The 23792-nt window shown below is 48.6% G+C and overlaps 1 protein-coding gene across 1 annotated transcript in view; it reads left to right on the forward strand.

Moving 5' to 3' along the window:
- The first annotated feature begins 11122 nt into the window (after positions 1 to 11122).
- LOC119450740 (uncharacterized) overlaps positions 11123 to 23792 on the forward strand; it is a 54442-nt gene continuing 41772 nt past the window's right edge. Inside the window, exon 1 of the mRNA XM_037714256.2 lies at positions 11123 to 11258. Within this exon, the coding sequence (XP_037570184.2) occupies positions 11155 to 11258 (104 nt within the window). The 5' untranslated portion in view covers positions 11123 to 11154. The remainder of the gene's footprint in view (positions 11259 to 23792) is intronic.

Consider the following 23792-nt stretch of genomic DNA (forward strand, 5'->3'; position numbering starts at 1 on the left):
AGCCAGTGTCTGTAGCAGCGAAACAGCACCTAAATTACCATTGGCTGCGACGCCGCGGCACGAGCTGCGCCTCCATGGAGCAGAGCAGGAAAAAAAATCACAGCATATCCACGGGGTGAATGATGATGAGTGGGCGAAGCTCCGGAGGGAATCATCGGATCTCCCGCTTAAGGGGACGCTAGCACAAACGCGTTATAAACGTGCAGTACTCTCTAGTAAGGGGGAGCGGCCACAGCGTCTTACGCAGCCATTTACACATGCCGGAACGTGCACCGCGTTTGCCGACGCCATCACATGACTGCTGAGAGAGTATACCCCCCGTATTCATAAACGCTCCTCGACTTGAACTTGACTTGCCACCGCTTTGGGCAGCGCGTTCGAAACGCGTTGAAGGTAAGGCGGAGAGGCCACAGCGTCTTACACCAGCTTCTTACACGGGCCGTAACGCGCTAGCACAAACGCATTAGAAACGCGGCCTTTCGTTAATATAGTTGGGTATTTATTGCCATCGTGGTGCGTGCGTCAATGTCCGCTTCGTGGCGTAGCGGGCTAACGCCGCGCGCTCGGAAGCGAGGGGTCCCTGGTTCGATTCCGCGCTACGGACACAACTTCGGAATTTTTTTATTGCGATAGCAATTATATGGACACTCAAAAGCAGATTTCTGCCGTCGGCGTCGCCGTCGCCGTCGCCGTGAGGTTCCGTATGACGTCAATGGAGATGAAATCGTCGCCGATGATGATGATGATGATGATAAGTGGTTCTTGAGGGAAAGGGAAAGGTTGGCGCTATCTTCTGCAGCCCTTGAGGGAGCACGGCTCAGCGCCGATGATGATGATGATAAGTGGTTCTTGAGGGAAAGGGAAAGGTTGGCGCTATCTTCTGCAGCCCTTGAGGGAGCACGGCTCAGCGCCAACGGGGAGGGGTAAGTGGGAGCGAAAGAAGGGATAGAGTGGAGTCGCCATGGCTGGGCGAAGCAAAACCGGCAGGCATAGGCGGCACGTATCAGGCCGAGATGGAAGGCCTTGGTGTGCTGCAGAGTCTGCAGGGGTGTTGTGCCAGGCCGGTCAGGCCCGGGGTGGGGTGGGAGATCGCGGTAAGTGGTTCTTGAGGGAAAGGGAAAGGTTGGCGCTATCTTCTGGGAGATCGCGCGCCGAACGCTGTATGTGCGAGTGAAAGGGCACGATAGGCGCGCGCTTTCACGGGGAGTGAACGCACGGCGGAGAACAAACGCGCGTTCTGCGCCGTGCTCGCTTAAGGGCTGCAGAAGTAGGCGTCTCTTTCCTCCTTTACAATCACCATATATGTAGAGCAAACGCGCCTTCTTCCGACGCGCGATAGGCCGTGGGGAAAGGGGGGGAGGGGGAGGGAAGGGAGGCGACGTTTAGCTGCGGCACTAAGTGCCTATTATTGCGATAGCAATTATATGGACACTCAAAAGCAGATTTCTGCCGTCGGCGTCGCCGTCGCCGTCGCCGTCGCCGTGAGGTTCCGTATGACGTCAATGGAGATGAAATCGTGGCCGCGCGCCGCCGAACGCTGTATGTGCGAGTGAAAGGGCGCGAGGGACGCGCTCTTTCACGGGGAGTGAACGCACGGCGGAGAACAAACGCGCGTTCTGCGCCGTGCTTCCTTAAGGGCTGCAGAAGTAGGCGTCTCTTTCCTCCTTTACAATCACCATATATGTAGAGCAAACGCGCCTTCTTCCGATGTGCGAGAGGCCGTGGGGGAGGGGGGGAAGGGGGAGGGAAGGGAGGCGACGTTTAGCTGCGGCACCAAGTGCCTATTTATATCAGAGGCTCCGGCAACAGTCACCAACGCCGCACGCATTTTGAGCGAACGCGGGCAAAATGCCGACGGCGTCGACAACAGTTTGGCGCGTTGCCGGTGCTGCTGCATGTCCAAGTTTATACAGCTGATAAAGCTAATATCATTACTCCGTATATCTCTCTACAAATTTGCTATCGCAATTGATGCTTCACCTTTCAGGTGAAACTGCGACAACTTTTTTATATCAGAGGCTCCGGCAACAGTCACCAACGCCGCACGCATTTTGAGCGAACGCGGGCAAAACGCCGACGGCGTCGACAACAGTTCTGCGTGTTGCCGGTGCTGCTGCATGTCCAAGTTTATACAGCTGATAAAGCTAATATCATTACTCCGTATAGCTCTCTACAATTTTGCTATCGCAATTGATGCTTCGCCTTTCAGGTGAAACTGCGAGATTTTTTTCTTTTTTCTCAGACTGGTTACACACTACTGGTTACACACTACGACGACGGGGACGGAACGGGTGCCGCTATAAGGAGCTTCGCCCCTAAAAACGAACAACTGCTGCGCAGTAGCGCGCCAGTTGTTGCGGGAGGGGAGAGGGCATCACCGCGATGCAACATCACCCTCGCTCTCTCTCTCGGTATGGCGCTGAGCCGTGCTCCCTCAAGGGCTGCAGAAGATAGCGCCAACCTTTCCCTTTCCCTCAAGAACCACTTCTCATCTCTCTCGGTAGCCTGTGCTATCCGCGCGTTCCGTGTCCCCGAAAGCTCCAGCCTGCGTTCTAAGTGCGCCTCGGTAAGGCCAAATCAAAACGCACCAAGCGTGTAAACGCCCGCAAGGAGTTCATAACTCGAAGGGTCGCTCAGCGGCGTTCATTTGGACACTGCATCATCATGCTTTTGCATTCACACATCATAAGAAGTGCTTAGGTGTCCTCGGATTTATAATTTTCGTTGAAAGGACTGCAAAGAAGAGGTAACCTTAATGCCTGTAAGAATTGTGTTCCAAACATTTCTATCACTGAACCTGAGGGAAAAATTTCCATAATTTGATGTTATTTTGGGTAAAAGGAGGATGTTCCGTTCAGAAAATCCAGTGTTGTATGAATTAACGATCTGGCGCAAGGAAAGGACATCCATAGATATGCCTAGATGAATGAAGCGAAACACGAAAAGTGATAACCAACACTGAAAAAAGTACCGAAGGGCCAGAATACGAAGAAGTTGGTAATCTAAATGTCATGAGTTTTATCTTGGTTTTGAAGGCGTTCTAAACGCTTAAGGTGAGTAGGAGATTTGTTTCCCCATGTAGACAAAAAGTACGTCAAATGGCGGCCTACATATGCATGATATAATAACAAAGTAAGAATATGTGGTGCAAAGTATGCACGTGATTTGATGAGAACATGAATACCAAATGACACTTTGCGCAGTAATGAACTGACACGAGGGAGGTATTTTAGGTCTTTGTCAAGGCTAGCAATAATAAATTTCACTTTAGCAGATATTGGTAGTATATATTATTTGAAAAATTGTTATGGGATTCACTATTACATTTGGTGGACAATGGAACAGCACAAACTTTGTTTTATGCGCCGTTAGTTTAATGCACACCACGTATAAACGTTGGAAAGGTCAGTATTGAGTGTTGCTTGCAGAGGGGTTAGTGTGTTCTGAGATGAATATAATGTGGTAACATCGGCGTATAATAGGTAGTCTGAATAGGTCATTACATTGGGTGAGTTATTTATGAATAATAAGAAAAGCAACGAACGCTGAGGAACACCACTGGTAATTCATTTATTGTAGAATAAGGCTCGTTTACAAAGACAATTATGGAACAATTAAACAAGTAGCAGCGGGAAGTTCGAGAGGTGAACTAGTAACGCCGAATCACTCTAGCTTATGTAATAAAATGTAATGATTTAGTCTGTTAAACGCCTTGGTTAGATCGATAAATATAGCGCCTTCAATTAGACCCCCATCAATGGCTTGCTTAATTTGTAGATATAGTGAACTAGCGCGACTTCAGTTGAACAACCATGTCGAAACCCAACGGGAGGGGAGTGATCAGCCTAAACTTATTTCACTTCACTTCATTTCAATTTATTACCTTAAAGGCCCCCGGGTGGGGGGTATTACATAAGGGGTAGGCAACAAGTATAAAATAAATAAATACACAAGTAAAGGTGTTTAAGTACATGTTTGCTCGCGGTTAAATATGGAAGTTATACATGTCAAAAATGTGCATGGGCAGGTGATTGCGGCGATGTCGTGTGGAAGGCCGTTCCAGTTCGAGGCTGAGCGTGGAAAGAATGATGAGGCAAAATTGGTAGTGTGCGCACCTGGCCGGGCGACTTGGAGGGGATGACCAATCCGAAGTGAAATGCGTGCCGGAGGATTGATGTAGGGTGGATGATTAGGTGAGCTGTAAAAAAACTTATGGAATAAGTACAAACAGCGATACGACGCTGACAAGCCAGGGCTGATATGCTGGACACCACTAGTAATTCATTTATAGTAGAATAAGGCTAGTTTACACAGACAATTATGGAACAATTAAACAAGTAGCAGCGGGAAAGTTCGAGAGGTGAACTAGTAATGCCGAATCACTCTAGCTTATGTAATAAAATGTAATGATTTAGTCTGTTAAACGCCTTGGTTAGATCGATAAATATAGCGCCTTCAATTAGACCCCGATCAATAGCTTGCTTAATTTTGTAAGTATAGTGAACTAGCGCGACTTCAGTTGAACAACCATGTCGAAACGCAACGGGAAAGCCAAGTCGCCCGGCCAGGTGCGCACACTACCACTTTTGCCTCATCATTCTTTCCACGCTCAGCCTCGAATTGAAACGGCCTTCCACACGACATCGCCGCAATCACCTGCCCATGCACATTTTTGACATGTATAACTTCCATATTTAACCGCGAGCAAACATGTACTTAAACATGCTGAATTTTCTGAACGGAACATCCTCGTTTCACCCAAAATAACATCAAATTGCATGTGCTTTTTACGATGATATTCTGGTATTGTATGAATAGCATGAATGAATGAATCTTTTTGCACGATTTTGTACGGATTCTAGGCACTTTATTTGATATTTTTGGTTAGGGCTCCAGATGGCAGATGCATATTCCAGCTTAGCGTAAGAGTGACTTGTAGGCAAGCAGTTTTAGGTCTGGTGGCGCGTGACGTGGATGACGTTTTAAGAACCCGAGGCTTTTGTTAGCAGATGATACAATTTTAGTGACATGCGCGTTCCAGGTTAGATCATTAGATAACGTTACGCCGAGGTACTTATAAGACTGTGTTAATTATATGGTGACATGCGAGATAGTATAAGAGAACAGGAGAGGATTACGTTTTCGGTGGAACGACACGAGTTTGCATTTATCGGGGTTTAGTTCCATGAGCCATCGGTTACACCAGTTCTGGACGCAGTTTAGGTCACTTTGGAGAGCTAGTTGATCAGAGGGGTTATTAACTGTGCGATAGATAACACAGTCATGGGCAAAGAGACGGACGTTACAAGAGACATGCGTTGGTAGGTCGTTAATATATATTAGAAATAGGAGGGGACCAAGGACTGACCCTTGCGGTACGCCTGATGTTACCGGAAGAGAATTAAAGGTTTGATTATTAACGCGTAGGTATTATTTAGGTAGTTCATGCCATAATTACAGTTAGGTTTTTCAATATCCTTGCTAAACAATGGCAAGATACAAATGGCACGGTAATCGTTAATATATTCACGGCTGCCTTTCTTGAAGACGGAAATTATTGTACCTAATTTAGGTAAGTTAGGAATTACCCCAGCACGGAGCATCTTGTTATAATATCAGCAAGGACAGGTAAGTTGTCAGTAGAAAGAGCTTCATATGAGCTAGTCTGATAGGATCAAGGCCAGATCCAGTTGTGTTTAGGAATTAAATAACATTGTAGACTTCTCGCAGTGAAACAGGCCAAATTAACATGAGCATGACCTACGTGAAATATCTGGCACTGTGCTAGGTAGAAGACTATTATTAGAAGCAAAAAAGTGGTCATTAAAGGCGTTAGCAACATCGCTATCTTTGGTGCACTTACCATCATTGAGGACAATTTTTCTGATGGCCGGATAAAACTCTTTCACATTAAGAAACCATCTAATCAGTTCCTAGTTACGCCTGGTATCGCTTCCGCTTTCAAGTATTTTCTTTTCGTTGTAGTCTCGTTTTTCGCGCCTGCGGTCAAACTCTAGCCAGATGGATTCGCATAACAAGTCCCGAAAAGCAAGATCCTAACGTCGAACGTAGGGCAGTGGTGATCTGATGCAAACAGCCGACCAGCCGCTACGGTGAAAATTACGTTATGAATTTCAAATTTGTAGCCAGACAAACCATACAAATTGCCATTAGTTCAGGTTAGGCAGGTGTCCGATAAGCATGTCAAAGGAAATTTGTGGTCTATCATGGAAATAAAGTTCAATAGATTGTAATGATGCTTGAGTAAATTAGGAATGTTTCAATGAAGGAAAGAGAACGCAGGTGACTTATCTTGCAAGAAATAGTTCACTTGGTCCCAAGAAGCCATAACACAATCAGGCAAAAAAGCAAGAGTTGTTAATGGTGAAATTGCTTCTACGATAACTGATCAAATTGAAGGCACTGCTGTTTTATATACGAACAATGCATACGAGATTTTTATAATTTTAAGCATTTTAGTGGCTAAAAAGTATTTTCGTAAACAAAACGATACATTTTTTATGGCTTTTTGGCCCAGATCTGTCAGACAAATGAAAAACATTAAGGAAGCTTCTGAGAAAAGCGTGCAGTGTTCACAAATTTTGATTTACACTGGGAAAGAAAAGAAGAAATAAACGCTTTGACACATTATGGCATAAACGTGCAGAGTGAGCTTGATTATTGCCTTTTAATGACTGAAAAGTCCAGACCACTCAGCAAAGTCCTCTGTAGATGCTAACTGCCATTCCTCGCCAGGCCTGACAGGCGTAACGGTCGAGTGGGTGGTCGACAGGCGCTCAATATGGCTGTCAAGTGCCGTTGAGAAAACAGTAACGTCATCTAGGTAACATAAGCAGGTCGACCATTTGAAGCCACGAAGGAGCGAATCCATCATGCGCTCAAATGTGGCTGGCGCATTGCATAGGACTAAGCGCTTAACTTTAAATTGGTATAACCCGTCAGGTGTTACAAAAGCGGTCTTCTCGAGGTCCATAGGATCTACGGCAACCTGTAAATAGGCACACCGCAGGTCGATGGACGAAAAATAACTCGCTCCGTGGAGGCAATCGAGGGCATCATCTATGCGTGGTAACGGATATACGTCCTTCTTAGTGATCTTGTTCAGGTGTCTGTAATCGACATAGAAACGCCAGGTGCCGTCTTTTTTCTTGACAAGCACAACTGGGGATGCCCATGGGCTAGATGAAGGTTCTATAATGTCTTTTGCAGCCATCTTGTTTAGCCATAATGTTTGTATAAACGCCCGTTCAGCAGCAGAAACGCAATGCGGACGGCGATGAATAGGGTTTGCGTCGCCTGTGTCGATTCGGTGCATGACAACCATTGTCTGGCCAAGTGGGCGGTTGTCGAACTCAAAAACATCCCGGTACGACGCTAGCACACGGCAGAGCTCATCAGCCTGCGCAGGTGAAAGGTCCGCGGCTATCATTTTGTTGAATGCACTGGTGGGCAAGCTGGTGGATCCTGCTGAGCACGTCAGACTCAAAGTCGTATCAGATGTTAGCGTGGATATTTGACAGTCGTTGAGGGATGCCAACGTTGCAAGCGCAATTCCGGATGGTAGAACACGGGCGGATAAGATAAAAGTTGAGCACAGGTAGATAAGCTTCGTTGTTGACAATTTCGACAACCGTCTGGGGTAGGGTCACATTGTGTGCCAAGACAACGTCAGTAATAGGGGATGCAACGTAATCCCCGTCAGCGACAGCAGGAGAGGGCGTCAAAAGAACATAAGTAGTGGATTGACGCGGTAATCGCACGTACTCTGAAGAACACAGCTGCGTAGGATTGGCAGGAAGAGTCTCTGGGGCAGAAGGGAGTTCAAATTGCAGGACACCGGTGCCGCAGTCGACGAGGGCTGAATGGGTCGACAAAAAGTGAATGCCCAAGATCACGTCGTATGGGCACTGCTCTAGCAGAAGAAACTGAGCGCTCGTTGTATGGCCAGATATAGTAACGTGGGCAGCACACGTTCCAACAAAAGTAGGTGTGCTTCCCTCTGCAACTCTCACTGTACGTAGCACGGCGGGTGTCAGGACTTTCTTCAGCTTCTCCCGAAGACTAGAGCTCATCACCGAGATCTGTGCACCAGTGTCGATAAGGGCCGTAACAGTAACACCGTCGAGTTGGACTTCTAGCAAATTAGAGCGGGTAGGAACTGTCAGACGAGGATTTCGAGGCCGGGTCGAGAATGCAGTGTCACCTCCGGGCGCTGCACTCGTTAGTTTTCCGATGTGTAGCGTCCAGAGTTGGCAGGCGACGGGAAACGACGGGCTTGCGGCGAAGGGAATCGGCGGGCTTGCGGTGAGCGAAGGAAGGAAGGAAGGAAGGAAGAAGGAAGTCCCAAATTCGCGACCTCCTGTCGAACCACGGCCTGAATCAATGAAACCATAGGCTGGCTGGCAGTCGAGACATCGGGCACGAGAGGGGCTGGTGACATTGCTTCTAGTTATCGACGAACGATCCGTGTCAACGTGTTCGGAACCGGCGATTGAAACGGAGGTAGTGGTTCCTCACATGATGACGATGCGGCAGTATTCGGGAGCCTGGTGAATTGCTGGGCGATACGGCGGGATTTAGCTTGTTCGAATCGCAGACACTCTGTCACAATAGAATCCAGGGTGGCGCAGTTCCTGAATACTAAGAGGTTGAATGCGTCATCGGTGATTCCTTTGAGTATGTGTCCGATCTTGTCCGCTTCGGACATGTTACCGTCAACTTTACGGCAAAGCGCTAGAATAACCTGAATATACGAAATGTATGATTCAGTAGATGACTGCGCACGGGAGCCTAGTTCTTTTTTAGCGGCTAGTTGACGACCCAAGGGCTTGCCGAACAAGTCATTCAGTTTTTCTTTGCAAACGTCCCAGCTGGTCAGATCGTGTTCATGCGTCTCGTACCAGACGCGCGCGGTTCCTTTCAGATAAAATATCACATTGTCCAGCATAAGCGTATCGTCCCATCTGTTCTGTTTGCTGACACGCTCATACCATGAAATCCAGTCATCGACGTCCACGTTATCTGTGCCAGAGAAGCTGCTCGGATCTTGCGGAAGCGATAAAATGACAGACGGCGGGGACGGCTGCTGTACGGTAGGTTCCGGCGCGGTGCGTGCTTCAGTGGCCATCACCGACGGAACAACGCGGCGACCACTTCGGAGTTCCGTGCTTGGGTGATGGGGATGAACAGGCAGCGTACCCAGCACCTCCACCGGAAAATGTTACGCAAAAACGTATATTTACAAGTATTTACAAAATAGGCGAATAGCACAGGCGTAGCAGCAACCAGCCAAGATGGCGAGGACCAACGCCTCTACCTCCTCTTGTTCGGTGTTGGCCTAATGCTGACCTCTGCTTCGGTGCCGGTCTTTTTCTTCTGTCTCGCGTCAATATAGGTAAAAGGACTAACGGATTGAGTGAAAGCAAAGGGAAGTTGGAATATTATTGACAATCGAAAAGCGAAAAAAAAGGAAAAAAAGAGAAAAACTAAGCAACTCAATGAACAATTACTGAGTGCTGTTGCCTATGCTTTTCAATCGTCCAGACCCCTTCCATGAAAAGAGGACCCTGCCATGACACGTCAACCTGCCAACACACGGCGCTGCCTCAAACTCCTCCACCGAGTATCAATAGTGCAATATATTTCTTTTCAATTACACACCCTCGCCGCTAACACACTCTCGCTCGTTACCTCACCCACCTGCCTTACCTTCTGTTACCTTTAGAAGAACCCTTCCTATATATACTGTGCCGATGGAGAGCATATGTCGCCTTGAAGAAGACAAGTACACTTTTCGAGACGTTGACTCCTGCTCTCACCTTGTTCTCGTGTTGCTCATCGTCTTGAATCGCCATCTCCCGCTTTCCCCTTGTTTTCGCTAGAGTAGCTGACATGGTAGATGAGATAAGAGTGGTATGGTATATTATTGGTAGCCTTAAAAAAAGAAAGAAAAAAAAATTAGTGGCATCGCCATCACCTGCGTCATGGTCGTAAGATAAAAAAGGAGCATGAAAAAAAGGAGCCCAAAGAAGGCTGTGGTGTGGCAAAAAAAAATGAATCTGACGGCGTTTAGGCGCAGTTGATAGGATATATCTGCAAAATAAACGCATAAGTTGTCAAGTTAACACAAGTAGTGATTGTAATATTGTAACAGTGGATGATAACTACAAAAGTAACCAAAATGAAGTAGTAATTGATACAAAAAAGGCTTACGTATTTGTAGACAATTCTCAGGATTTCTGTAGCAATCTTTACTCGAAATTTTGCGATGCACGTCGAACGTCTATCGAAGATCCTATCTGTTTTCCGTCATGCGGGGCTACAACTAAATTCATCCAAATGCTACTCCAGTCGGCGGGAAATTTCTATTCTCGGCTATCTCGTCGATTCTTCTGGTGTACGCCCTGATCAAGATAAAATACGAACAGTGCAAAAATTTCCCCTGCGAACGTGCGAACAACATTGTCAGAGGCTAGTGCTTAAAATGTAATTGAACTTAAAAAATAAAAAAGAACCCGTCGAATGTGCACACTGCAAACAAGCTGTTCTTATTGCTTCTGCACTTGCTTGGATAGGAGGACAGTCCGAAGAGTTGAACAAATGCCAGAAGGCGTGCATCTTAAAACCATAAGGAATCAAATCAAATCATAACGATTTCGTAAGTATGTAACTTAATCACTGGCTGTAAGGGACGCCAAGCTTGGTGACTTTGGAATAATTTCGACCGCCTGATGTTTTTAACATGTACATAATCTAAGAACACGAACGTTTTCAGATACCTGCCCCCCCCCCCCCCTCCATTTAAACGCGGGCGCTTCGGCTGGGCCACAAAACGGCGACCCCGTGCTCCGAACAAGGAGCTCATGGTGCTGAGCCACTTTAGGAACCCGGAAAGCAGTCAGTAGCTTTCATTACTGAGTCAGAAAGACGATGGCTTTCATGTCGGTGAAAGCAACCACTGATGCGTTTTGTTGCGCCATAAATTATTCCTTTGATAAGCGTGCGAAGGTGTGACAAATTACGAGGTGCACTAAAGCGAAGGCGTCCTCGGCTAACACAGGTTCACTTTGTCTTAGTTAAACACTGTTTTAATTTCAGGTATTCTGTACAGGGGAGAAGTTGTGGCTATACGGCATGAACTACCCTTACAAGACGGAAGCCTGCGTCTACTTTAAGACAGAAGGCTTGTCAGATAATGAATTAAATTATACATACAACGTACTATTGGACAGTGAATGGTAAGTAATCTTGAAATCATAAACCAATCAAAACAAATCTGTAAAGAAATGTTTCAGGATTTAACTACAAGAACTTGTATACTATTTAGCGTAATGTGTCAAAATGTCGTGAGATATATGGGTGTATTTCATTTAAATTGTGCCAAGTTTTCTCGAGTGCCTCTCGGTGGTGGTGGTCACATTGTATCGAACCGGTGTCTGCTGCTTAAAAGAAACATGTCAGTTAAGTATAGCATCAAAACGAGCAAAATAATTTGAGGGACGGATCAGCTTTGGCGCCAGTCATCAGCTTTAAGCAATAAACAGGTCTCAAAGCGATATTATACGTTACATTTTACTCAGTAATGGTGAAAATTTTTATTTGCAAACATTGTTTACAGTTATCTACCGAGTGTCCCCAGCACCGAAGTGTTACTCAGCAGAAAGTCTGGGACGCCTGTTTTTTTTTGAGGCATTGCGGGCGCGGACGGATGATGACAGCATGGCCGCCTTTGTTTTTTTTTTTAGATCATCTATCACCCGCCGTTGCATTGAATTACTGGGAGGGACATGAGCGCATAGGACATTCGGTTGGCTGTTTTTGCAAATAGAACCAGCCACGCTAAACGTTGGCTGCTTAAGTGATCCCCGTTGCTATTTTCAACGCGACTGCGTTAGGGTCCCCGTGTCGCAGAAAATCAGGTGTCAGCGTCGGCGGCGTTATCCGCCAGAACAACTCATCCCGAACGACGCCGGTCCTCTGCTTGGCCCATAGGCATTGGCATTGACTTTCTCAAAGTAAAATGCGTCAGGAAATTCGTAAAATACGACTTACAAATAACCGACAGACATGATAGCGCCGGATTGTAATTTGTATTTACGAGAAAACATAATTCTGCTACGCGGAAACTAAAAGTCCTCTTTGCTTGCTACGATATATATATTGTTACAAGCAAGGGGAAAGGGGTTTATTTAGGCGTGCTAGAGCAGGAACAGCAGGATACGAACAGCAGGAATGGCCGCTGCACAGTCGTCGTCCTTCTCTTATTTTCTCCTTTTGACCCGCACGTCCCTTTTAAGCACTTGGACGCAACATACCTCCCCTCGCAGACAAAGCCCACTGGGCGAGTCAACTGGCTTGTCGTGGCGTGCATGATTTCAACCTGGCGACATGCGCGACTTGTGTCCGAGCAGAGCGTCGACCAGTGTTCGTGAGGCGCGCGAGAGTGTAGTTCACGTCGCTGATCTTCTCGATGACAACATACGGTCCCTCGTAGTTTGCCAGCAGCTTTTGGCACAAGCCGCGCTTCCTTGTGGGAGTCCAAAGCCAAACGAGATCACCAGGGTGATATGTAACAGGCCGATGTCGTGCATCGTAGCGTGCTTTGGAGTTTTCTTTCGATGCCAAAGTCCAAAGACGCGCAAGTCGCCGAGCCTCTTCAGCGAGTCATAGCGTATCCGCGACCGCAGGATTGTCGTGGTGGTAAAAAGGGAGGACAGTGTCGAGCGTATACCGGAGCGGGCGAGCATATAGAAGGAAGAAGGGGCTGTAACCGGTTGTCTCATGTTTGGCGGTGTTGTATGCGTAAGTAATAAACGGTAGAACTTCATCCCAATTCTTATGATCGGAGGCAACATACATGGAAAGCGTATTCGTGATCGTTCGATTAGTGCGCTCAGTGAGGCCGTTCGTTTGCGGATGATACGGCGTCGAGTGCCTGAGGTGCGAGTCACATAAATGTAGAAGCTCTTCCACGATGTCCGCTGTGAATTGACGTCCCCGGTCGCTTATAATAACACAAGGCGGTCCATGTCGCAGAATAATAACGTGAAGTAAAAAGAGCGATACTTCGGTGGCAGTGGCTGATGGTATAGCCGCCAGTCTCGCAGTAGCGCGTTAAATAGTCGGCGCAGACAATTATCCAGCGGTTTCCCTTAGATGACTGAGGAAAAGGTCCTAACAGGTCAATTCCAACTTGCTGAAAGGGCAAACTTGGCGGCGGCACAGGTTGAATTAGGAGACCAGATGGGGCAGTGGTTGGACGTTTCCGACGTTGGCACTGTATGCAGCTGGCGACATACAACTCAACCGAATGTCGCATCCGGGGCCAGTAAAAACGTTCTTGAATGCGATAAAGGGTGTGCACAGTGCCTAGGTGACCGGAGGTAGGGTCATCGTGCATAGCCCGAAGGATTGCTGGCCGGAGACGCTCCGGCACCACTAGAAGGAAGCGTGCCCCCGTGCTTGAGTAGTTCCTTTTGTACAGGAGCCCGTCAGGTACACAGTAGCTGCTTGTTACAGTAGAACGGGCTGAAGTGAAAAGTGGCTCCAATTTGGTGTCTGTCCGTTGCTCTGCTTTGAAGGCATCGATATCAGGAATAGCGGGTGTCACAGAGGCAACGAGATGATAAAAATCGTCTGCGTCGCAGTCCGTCGTGTTAAGCGGCATACGGGAAAGGCAGTCTGCGTCAGCATGTTTTCGGCCACTCTTGTAGGACACAGTGAAGTTATATTCCTGCAACCTCAAAGCCCAACGCGCAAGGCGACCACAAGGGTCGCGAAGGTTCACGAGCCAGCACAGGGAATGGTGGTCTGTGACGACTAGGAATGGGCGTCCGTACAAGTAAGAGCGAAATCGCTGAACAGCAAAGATTACAGCGAGGCATTCTTGCTCTGTCACTGTGTAATTGCGTTCAGGTTTGCTTAATGAGCGGCTTGAATAAGCAATCACGTGCTGACGGTCGTCATAGCGTTGGACCAAGACGGCACCCAGACCAACGCCACTAGCATCTGTGTGGATTTCTGTCGGCGCAGTTGGATTCAAGTGGCGAAGGATAGGGTGGGAGGTCAGCAGGAACTTCAACTGACGAAATGCAGAATCGCACTCGGGTGTCCATTCAAACCGTGCATCTTTATGTAGCAGAGTTGTCAGAGGATAGGCGACGTCAGCAAAACCAGGAATAAATCGGCGAAAGTAAGAGCAAAGGCCCAGAAAACTACGAAGTTGCTTCACTGACTGCGGTGCACTGAATGCCTCAACAGCTGCCGTCTTGAGGGGATCACGCCGGATACCGTCTTTTACAACAAGATGGCCCAGCACAAGGGTTTGACGGTCACCAAAGTTGCATTTCTTGGAGTTCAGAACCAGACCAGCGTTCTTGATGCAGTCAAGGACAATATCCAGGCGGGTATTGTGCTCATTGAATGTGCGCCCGAATTTAACAACGTCGTCAAGATAGCACATACAGATGTTCCACTTTAACCCACGCAGAATGGTGTCCATGAACCTTTCAAAGGTTGCTGGAGCGTTGCACAACCCAAATGGCATCACATTGAATTCGAATAATCCATCCGGAGTTATCAAGGCTGTTTTCAAGGACAATATCCAGGCGGGTATTGTGCTCATTGAATGTGCGCCCGAATATAACAACGTCGTCAAGATAGCACATACAGATGTTCCACTTTAACCCACGCAGAATGGTGTCCATGAACCTTTCAAAGGTTGCTGGAGCGTTGCACAACCCAAATGGCATCACATTGAATTCGAATAATCCATCCGGAGTTATGAAGGCTGTTTTCTCCTTGTCTGCCGGGTGCATCGGGATTTGCCAATATCCTGAGCGTAGGTCCACTGAAGAAAAATAAGAGGCCGAATGAAGGCAATATGCTTAGAAAGCGTATCCACCAAAGTATGGCGCTCCCTTGTGCTGAGCGACTTGTTTATCATAGACAGAAGCATTTTGTCCGAGACGTGGCGAAGGTCAGCAGGTTCACACGGTGGGTCTGTTAGTACGGCTATAGACGAAGACGTGTATTTAGTAAAGTAGGCAAGTTTCAAGCCGTTTGGAAGCGAGACGGGTTCTGCCGAGCAGTTGGTCGTCCACAAGCCAGCACGCCCGTTGCCGATGGATACCACACAATGAGGGACAAAAACGTTCTTCTTCACACAATTTAGATGCATTGGCTCTACGGAGGCATCGAAACTGTCTGGAACAACACCGCGACATACAACCGGCACGCACACAGAGGTAGACGCAGGCACAACAGTATCTGCGGATACACAAAGTTCACCTTGACAGCAAGTCTCCTCTAAGAGCCCGGACGAAACATGGCCATCGACGAAAACTTCCCCCGTGCGACAATCGACGGTCGCACCACACTGTCGCAAAAAGTCGATGCCCAAAATCACTTCGTGCGTCGATCGGCGAATAACTACAAATTCCGTCGCGAAAACTCCACCAGCCAAGGATACTTCAGCAGTGCACACACAAACAGGACGCAACGACTCGCCGCTCACTCCACAAAACGTTGCTGCCTGGTCCCACCGAAATACAACTTTGCGCCCCAACCGACCTTTAAAACTGAGACTCATTAGGGATACAGTTGCTCCGGTATCCACTAAAGCCATTAAAGAAACACCATCAACAAGTACATGCACTTTGTTCTTAATCATAGCAACTGCAGGAGGCATTTCTGTCGATAGCACGTGTCGAGCGACCTCATCCCCATCGTCCGCGCTAGCTAGTTTTCCGGTTGCGAAGACGAGGTGGAGCGGCGCACTGGCGATGGAGATTGACGTAAACGAGGTGCACGAGAGGAAGGTGGTGGCGTCAAGCTCCTGTCAGATGCCGGCGAGCGGCTCCGAAAGCTTCTCGGCCAGTAATCGTTGCCGGGAGGAGCACCAGCGGACCAAGAGGTGGTGTACGGCCGTTGAGTTGCCCTCACAGGAAGTGTGGTGCTAGTTGAAAACCTGGATCGATCATTCCACGTTGTTGGGCGACGATTGCAAAACATCGCTATGTGGCCCGCGACACCGCATTGGAAACACACCGGCAGAGGCCGCACATTTCGATGTTCCTCCATGTAGTCACGCATGTTGCTATCGATTGCATAGCCACATTCATCACATTCATCATGGCTATATATAGGCATCAGCTGCCGGGAGACGTGCGTGCGGCGAGGGCGTTGGTCGTAGTCATGATCTTGATAGCTCATGGTCCCTCTCGTTTGTGGGGTAGACCTATACTCAATGGTCGCTGCGTGAGCCGTCGGTTGCCAAGCGGTCGAAACGGCCGTGTTGCTCATCTCGTGTGGTGAGTACGCACCAGTGATGCCGGGTGTGCGACGATAAATCTCTTCCCGATGGAGCAACTCTTCGCGAACAATCTGCCGTATTGTTGATGAAAGGTCAACACACGAGCTCGGCTCTACACGTGCCACCGTTGTGACATTAGCCAGACGACCAAACTTCGGTATTATTCGTCGCATCTTCAGCGTCTCAAAGGTCCTGCAGTGGCGAATGACGTCAGACACGGTATCCAAGCTTTCTTTGCCGATCAGAAAATTGTAGACGTCTTCGGCTACTCCTTTCAACAAATGTCCAACTTTGTCATCTTCAGACATTTGAGAGTTGACTATCTTACACAGTTTTAACACTTCTTCAATATAAGTTGTACAGGTTTCGCCGGGAACCTGAGCTCTTTGCGAAAGCGTCTGTTCAGCGCGTTTCTTTTTTGCACTAGAGTCTCCAAAACACGCTCTGAGTTCCTCGACGAAAAGCTCCCATGAAGTGAGCGTATCTTCGTGATTCTCATACCAGACGAGCGCTGTGTCGGTAAGGGAAAACACAACATTGGACAACTGCGCGGCCGAGTTCCAACCATTAAACCGGCTCACCCTTCGGTAGTTCGTGAGCCACTCGTCGACATCTTCTCCGGCTTTTCCTCCGAAAGTCAGTGGCACCCGATAGTATTGACACGGAACGCCAGGTGCTGGCCTTGAAACTGCGTCAGAGCCGTCGGGAATCTGGCAGGCGTATTCAGGCATGTCAGGTGAGGGTGGCGGAAGTCCGGCAAGTCGACGGCTTCGGCGAAGTTGTGGCAGCGTAGGCTCCGTGGTTACGAGGTGTACCCAGCACCGTCCACCAATTTGTTACAAGCACGGGGAAAAGGGGTTTATTTAGGCGTGCTAGAGCAGGGACAGCAGGCTACGAATAGCAGGAATGGCCGCTGCACAGTCGTCGTCCTTCTCTTCTTTTCTCCTTTTGATCCGCACGTCTCTTTTAAGCACTTGGACGCAACAATATATATATATATATATATATATATATATTATGAGAGCAAAGCTGAGAGGTCGGCCTGAATCGATGTTCTGACCTGCTACTCGGCGTTGGGGGAGGGGAATGGATGTAGAAAGACAGAATAGAGAATACGTTGATTACGCTTGCTACGAGTCCCTGCCTTACAGCGGTACGAGCCATTGCTCTGCGTTGCACAGCCGCTGGGATCGACCGACGACTGTTAAAAAAATATGGGGTTTTACGTGCCAAAAACCACGATCCGATTATAAGGCACGCCGTAGTGGGGACTCCGGAAATTTCGACCACCTGTGGTTCTTTAACGTGCACCTAAATGTAAGTACACGGGTGCTTTCGCATTTCACCTCCATCGATATGTGGCCGCCGTGGCCGGGATTCAATCCTGTGACCTCGTGTTCAGCAGCCCAACATCATAGCCACTGAGCAACCACGGTGGATCACCACTGTTTTCTGCCGATGTTACGCCACGATGAAATCCCGGGATCTTAGCCATAGAAATCTGCGCTGTAAAATGATATGGAGCTGGGCGGGCCATGTAATACGTAGGCAGATAACCGGTTTGCCTCAAGAGTTACAGAATAGATGCCGAGGGAAGGTAAGAACAGTCTAGGACGGCAAAATGTTAGGTGGGATAATGAATTGAGGTAATTTGCAGCCTTAAGTTGCAATCAGCTAGCGCAGGACTATCGCGTTCCACTCTTAAAGGCGAAGCTTAAGCCTCCTCGAAGTTTTGAAGGCCCGTGGCTCAACAGAGCACTCAGGTGTCGTCAGTAAAGAAAAAAAAGAACACAAAAAATTACATATATTGATGTGTGTGACTAGGAGCAACTCGGTTGTTGTCATCACCCACCCAGCATTGTATACAATAATGGTGTATTGTATGTAATGTATCACTTTTTTTCTTTCTCTGAATTTGTCTAACTTATTCTATTATTCAGTATCAGACTCCTGAATATCTCCAGACGAGAAACGGTAAAACGCGCAAACGAGAAAAGTAGTTTGCTTCATCATGCCCGCTGTTGCTATAAAATTACTGACAAGTCTATTTTCTGTAGGCTCCACTGATTTTTAACCAACACCAAAATTGCACCTCGTTTCCTTTTCTTCTGACAGCAATAGTGTGAACAGTACCATGCCGCTTGTAAGCATGAGAGAAATGTTTCTTAGCTTAAATTGCTAAATCCAACACATTTCGCTTTCCTGCTAGGTATAGGATTCATGAATTCCGGTGTTGATGTTAAGAATGTATGAAGAGCTTCGAGATGCAAAACGCGTTGATCTTTAAGTGATAGTTCCGTTATATTATATTGCTACATGCGTATGGTATTTCATTGTTTGAACGAAGCACGCGCCCGCCATCACTCGAGAAAAGAGGAAGAAGAACGAGCTGGGCTTGCGCGGTGAATCTAACCGGTCAGCGCAGCAACCGCTGTTGGAAATCTAACCTGTAAATAGTTGCTCGTCTAACTGACTCGTCCTTCGCCTAACATTGTACGTGGAGGTGGAACGTTCCCCGTCCTCACCACGGAGTTCCGAAGTGGTCGCACCGTCGTTTTCTCAGCCATGGCTTCCGATGGAACCACCCCGTCGCCACCTACACCTGCGGCGCCTACCACAACGTACGTTACGGTTCCTAGTCTCCGTAATCGTGGGACATTCTCCGCCCAAAATGGCGTTGACATCGACGACTGGCTCAGCATGTATGAGCGTGTTAGCCAAAGCCACCACTGGGGCCCTACCATCATGCTGCGACATTGTGAAAGAGAGGCTTCGCGACCTATTTGGCAACCCGTCAGGTCGCCAACTGGCTGCGCGAAAAGAGCCTGCTACCCGTGTCCAGTCGTCGACCGAATCGTATGTCTCCTACATGCAGGAAGTGCTCGCGCTTTGCCGGAAAGTCGACCAGCACATGACCGAGGTTGTCAAGGTTGGCCATATCCTAAAAGGCATCGCGGACGACGCCTTCAATTTGCTCGTCTATAACGACGTTTCTACTGTCGACGCCATGGTCAAAGAATGCCGCCGCTTCGAGGTAGCCAAAAGCCGCCGCGTCGTCTCACAGTTTTCCCGGCTCCCAAACACCCCTGCCACGTCCTCTTGCACCGCGCTTACCGCAACACGTCCATTTCAAGAGAACGTCACGCGTATCGTTCGCCGTGAGATTGAAGCGGCGAGTCCGGCCCCCCTTAATCCGCGACCCCTAGACGGTACCTTCGACCAAGTGGCCCGCACTGTTTCCGTTATACAAGCAGTTGTGCAGCAAGAAATTGCAAACCTTGGCATCCCTACCACCTGCTCTGTCTCCCGACCTGATTCGGCACCCATTCCCATGTACACAACCTGTAATGACCAGTATATCGCTCCCAGAACACGCAATCCTGCTGAATGGTGAACCCCAGACGACAAAGCGATCTGCTTCCGCTGCCACCGAGTTGGTAATGTATCTCGCCACTGCCGCACCACCTGGATGCCGCCGTACTGGAGCTCGCCGTTACTCACCTCGCCGTCCATACCCTACTTCTGATGCCCCTGACAGCCGCTCCTCCGGGCGATCGCCGTCGCCTCAACGCCGTCGCTCCCCGTCACACCAACCTCGCCGCTTTTCCTCACCAAACCGCCGAACGGAAAACTAGGCCATGCAGCTCTTGGAGGTAATGCTGTATCACGTTCGTCCTGTCCAAGTCATCCGTTTACGCTCCTCACGAACACGAACCTAATTGAAGTAGACGTAGATGGTGTCCCGTTGACGGCATTGATTGATACTGGAGCCCAACTGTCCATAATGAGTGCTAACCTATGTCCTCGCCCAACGCCTCCTAAATTTCCTCGCCTCAAAAAAGTTCTTACGCCTGCCGTCACTCGAGCCGTACTCGTCGCCAATGGCGCCACTGTTGCCGTCAGGGGTATGTGCACTGCTCGCATAGAAATTGCTGGCCGCCAAGTTCGAGTCCTGTTCACCGTGCTGACCAGTTGCCCTCATGACCTAATCTTCGGGCTCGACTTTCTGATGACGCATTCTGCCCTCATCGACTGCTCCACCGGTACGCTTTGCCTCGAGCTTCCTCTTCTTTCAGACGTTCACCCCGAACACCCTCTGCACTACAGCGTTTGTTCGGTTACCTCCAAAAACCCTAACTTTCGTCCAATTTCTTTGGATGAAGGCTAGGTTAGAAAAAAAGGCCAATTTCTTGGCCTTTTTTTCTTCCTCAAGGTTTAGCCTGTGTACAGCTTCAATGATCTCGACAGTGAGTGGGGTACGCCATGAGTTACAGCAATTACTCATAGAACAATGACTAGCTTTTTGGTTTTGTTACGGGTACGCAGTGTGCTTCACTGCCGTTGCGTTTTGAGTTGTAAAGATGGAACCATGCGATAGTCGCGGCTTGCAAGCCAAGGCTCACTGCAAGGCTGATTCAATACGCCTGTCCGCTGCGCTTGGATAACCGACTAGCGGTTCATTCAGCAAGATAAGTCGCTGGAGCGATGGTCCTACATAACCAACTCGTAGCACTTGTCGCGGCGAGCAAGCGCTTAGTGCAACAGAGCTCGGGGTAGAGGGCGCACGGCGGGGCCGGCCAAGGTGGACGCCTACCATGCGCGTCCCAGTTACGTGTTCTCGCGCATTTCACTTCACGTCTGGAGGGAGAAGCACAGTTTGCGCGGAAAAGCAGCTCCGGCGCTCCAGTGATATCCGTCACGTTGCAGCTGGGCTCCAACGAAATCCTCTCCTCTGTTACGCGCTCCTCACCTCTAGTTAGCGAGTTCGATAAGGATAACTTGTCGCGGTAGGCAGTCCTATTCCCTTTGAATGCAAATAAACGTAACCGCCTATAAACAATTGACCGCTTTAGATTGGGCTGTTGAAACAACATTCTGTGTCACCACCTGTGCTTGTGTCGACGGTTGCGTAAGTTTGATGTCAGGATATTGGAATAAAGCCAGAATCGAATAAATTTACGTGCGCCCCTGGAATCATAAGTACACTCGACCAAGATACCCGGGGCGGAATTGCCTAAGCGAACTTACGAGCAAATTTTGGCGTTAGAAAAATTTTACGAAAAAAAGCGTATTCACAAAGCTAAAACTGTTCGTAAGATCAGCAAGCTAGCGATGCCCGCCGCGGCAATGACGAGCGCTGTAGTCGGAAAAATGCCTATATGTAAGGGTAGCACTGCAGGTGCAAACTTCAGTACTTCTGACAATAGCAAGTGTAAGTCGATTCACAAAACCTAAACAGCCGTCGCAGGTGACGACTTAACAAATCATTTGTACGATAGGGGTGTAGCAGTCTAACGAACATCATTATGTCCATCTCCGCCACTCGAGCTGAGGCAGGTAAGCGATGGAGCGTGCTGTTGCGGCTGATTGGCCAGAGGCGACAACTGATAACCCAGGATGTTCCGTGCTTTTATCTTTGTGGCGCGCTCCGATTTGCCATCTCAAAGTGCGCTGAGCTGTTTCAGTGCATAATTGTATTGAGCCTGTGGAAAGCAGCAACATTAATACTTTGCGGCGAAATTCGGCCTATGTCTGATAGGCGGTGTTTCTGTATGTGCGCAGTAGCCTGAATTAGAGCACTGCACGGGCCGATTTTTTCAGCCCGGGCCCGGCCCGGGCCCGTTTTTACGTTGGGCGGCCCGCCCGAGCCCAATCAAAACTTTTATGGCGAGACCCGGGCCCGGCCCGGACCCGGAAATAATCTACGTTACCCGCCCGGCCCGGCCCGCCACCCCTTTACCTTAGGCCCGAGCCCGGGCCGAGCCCGACTCGAAACCGGCCCGAACCCGGCCCGAGACCGAAAAATAATGTTTTTCAGAGTTGAGACACCCGAGAATAACTCGCTGCACGTTACATGCACACCACCAGAAAGCCCGGCCCGGCCCACGGGCCGGGCCGGGCTCGATCTTTCGGGTAAGCCCGAGCCCGTGCAGTGCTCTAGCCTGAATTTTCATGCTCATCATGACACTATATTGGGTGTTAGATATAGAAGTGTAGTGTCCGTCCCTAAACAACCGTCAATTATGTTTTTGGATGACAATTCTATATTTTTTTATATTTTGAGGTTTCTCTTCCTCATAGGGCTGCCGATGATTATTGTTTTCCAACGCTGTCAAGCAATAAGTCTCCATGCGAAATGAAACAATGAAAAGTGCCTTAACATTTCTAATTATCATAACTAGTTGCTGTTGCACAATTTGCTGTTGTATTCAGTGCTGGTAGCCTCAGCCTTCTATGGTATTGCTCATAGTTTTCATTCAGCACAATGTCGAAGCGAAGTAGCGCCTGTGACCATGGTCTTGCTCATTCTGTGACCTACGATGTTAACCAACGTATGCGTACTACGGATGACGATCCTGTCTATGATATGAATCGGGACGTCAATATGATGACATAAAAACAGAAATGGCGAATAAAATTGCGGTCCCAACATTGATATGAAAATCATGGGGACTGCTTGAACAAAAGTGATGCTGTGAAATAAAATACCCCTCACGAACGAAGCGAACAGTTGTCGCGTGCGCACTGGTACACTCGCGCGCTCGCACGTTCACACGTGCGCACTAATTGATAATAAATACATTTAGAATAAATAAATAATGAATAAATTTTTATTTATATTCATATAGACTATTTTACGGAAGCGTTTAGTTGAACCATCTTGCGCTATTAACGCTACTGTTTTCTATCTTTAAAAACGAAATGTACGTTACTACAGTCGATTTGCAAGCATGAAAATTGTTGTATAAATGCGTTCAACGTTTCATGACCATGTTACGGGACTTCACTTTTCATAAAACTTACAAAATGTTTGTGTAACAGCCCAAGAGGGCGGTGCACATGAAACGAATATAAAATCATCCATAATCACATGGACGAGTATCACTGGAGACCCTTCGTTTTAGGGGTGAAGCACCTTAGAGCCGAGTCCTTGTCCCTCGTCGTGGTCCGTTGTCCGTAGCTCTGGTTTGCATGGAGACCGCTAGGGACGCTGCGGTGCACAAGGACGTTCGTTCCCGACGCGCGCTCTCTTTCTCTCTTCAGCTATGGATGATAACGGTCGCTTCTGATAACGGCGCGCCCACTACGGATGAAAAGGCAAGAGTGGCGGCTCAACTGCGAGTAGAATCGAGGGCTCTAAAAGCTGCTGCAGCACGGCGACGCAGACACCAAGCGGACCCGGAGTCTAGGGCGCGGGAAGCCGCAGCAAAATTGCAACACTGGCAAGCGGACCCGGAGCTGAGGGCTCGCGAAGCTGCTGCAGCACGGCAACGCCGGCCTGCGGACCCGGAGCTGAGGGCTCGCCGGCAAGCAGACCCAAAGCTGAGGGTTCGCGAAGCTCGCGCTTTAACTAGGGAGCCTACATAAAACGGCGTTGCATGTAGGCTCCCTAGCTTTAACCGAGCATCGGCGCCACCAATCTCAGGTAGAGAACGCTTCCGGCGTTTTGCCGCCGCTT

The sequence above is a fragment of the Dermacentor silvarum genome, chromosome 4, assembly GCF_013339745.2.
Source record: "Dermacentor silvarum isolate Dsil-2018 chromosome 4, BIME_Dsil_1.4, whole genome shotgun sequence".
Classification (NCBI taxonomy): Eukaryota; Metazoa; Arthropoda; class Arachnida; order Ixodida; family Ixodidae; genus Dermacentor; species Dermacentor silvarum.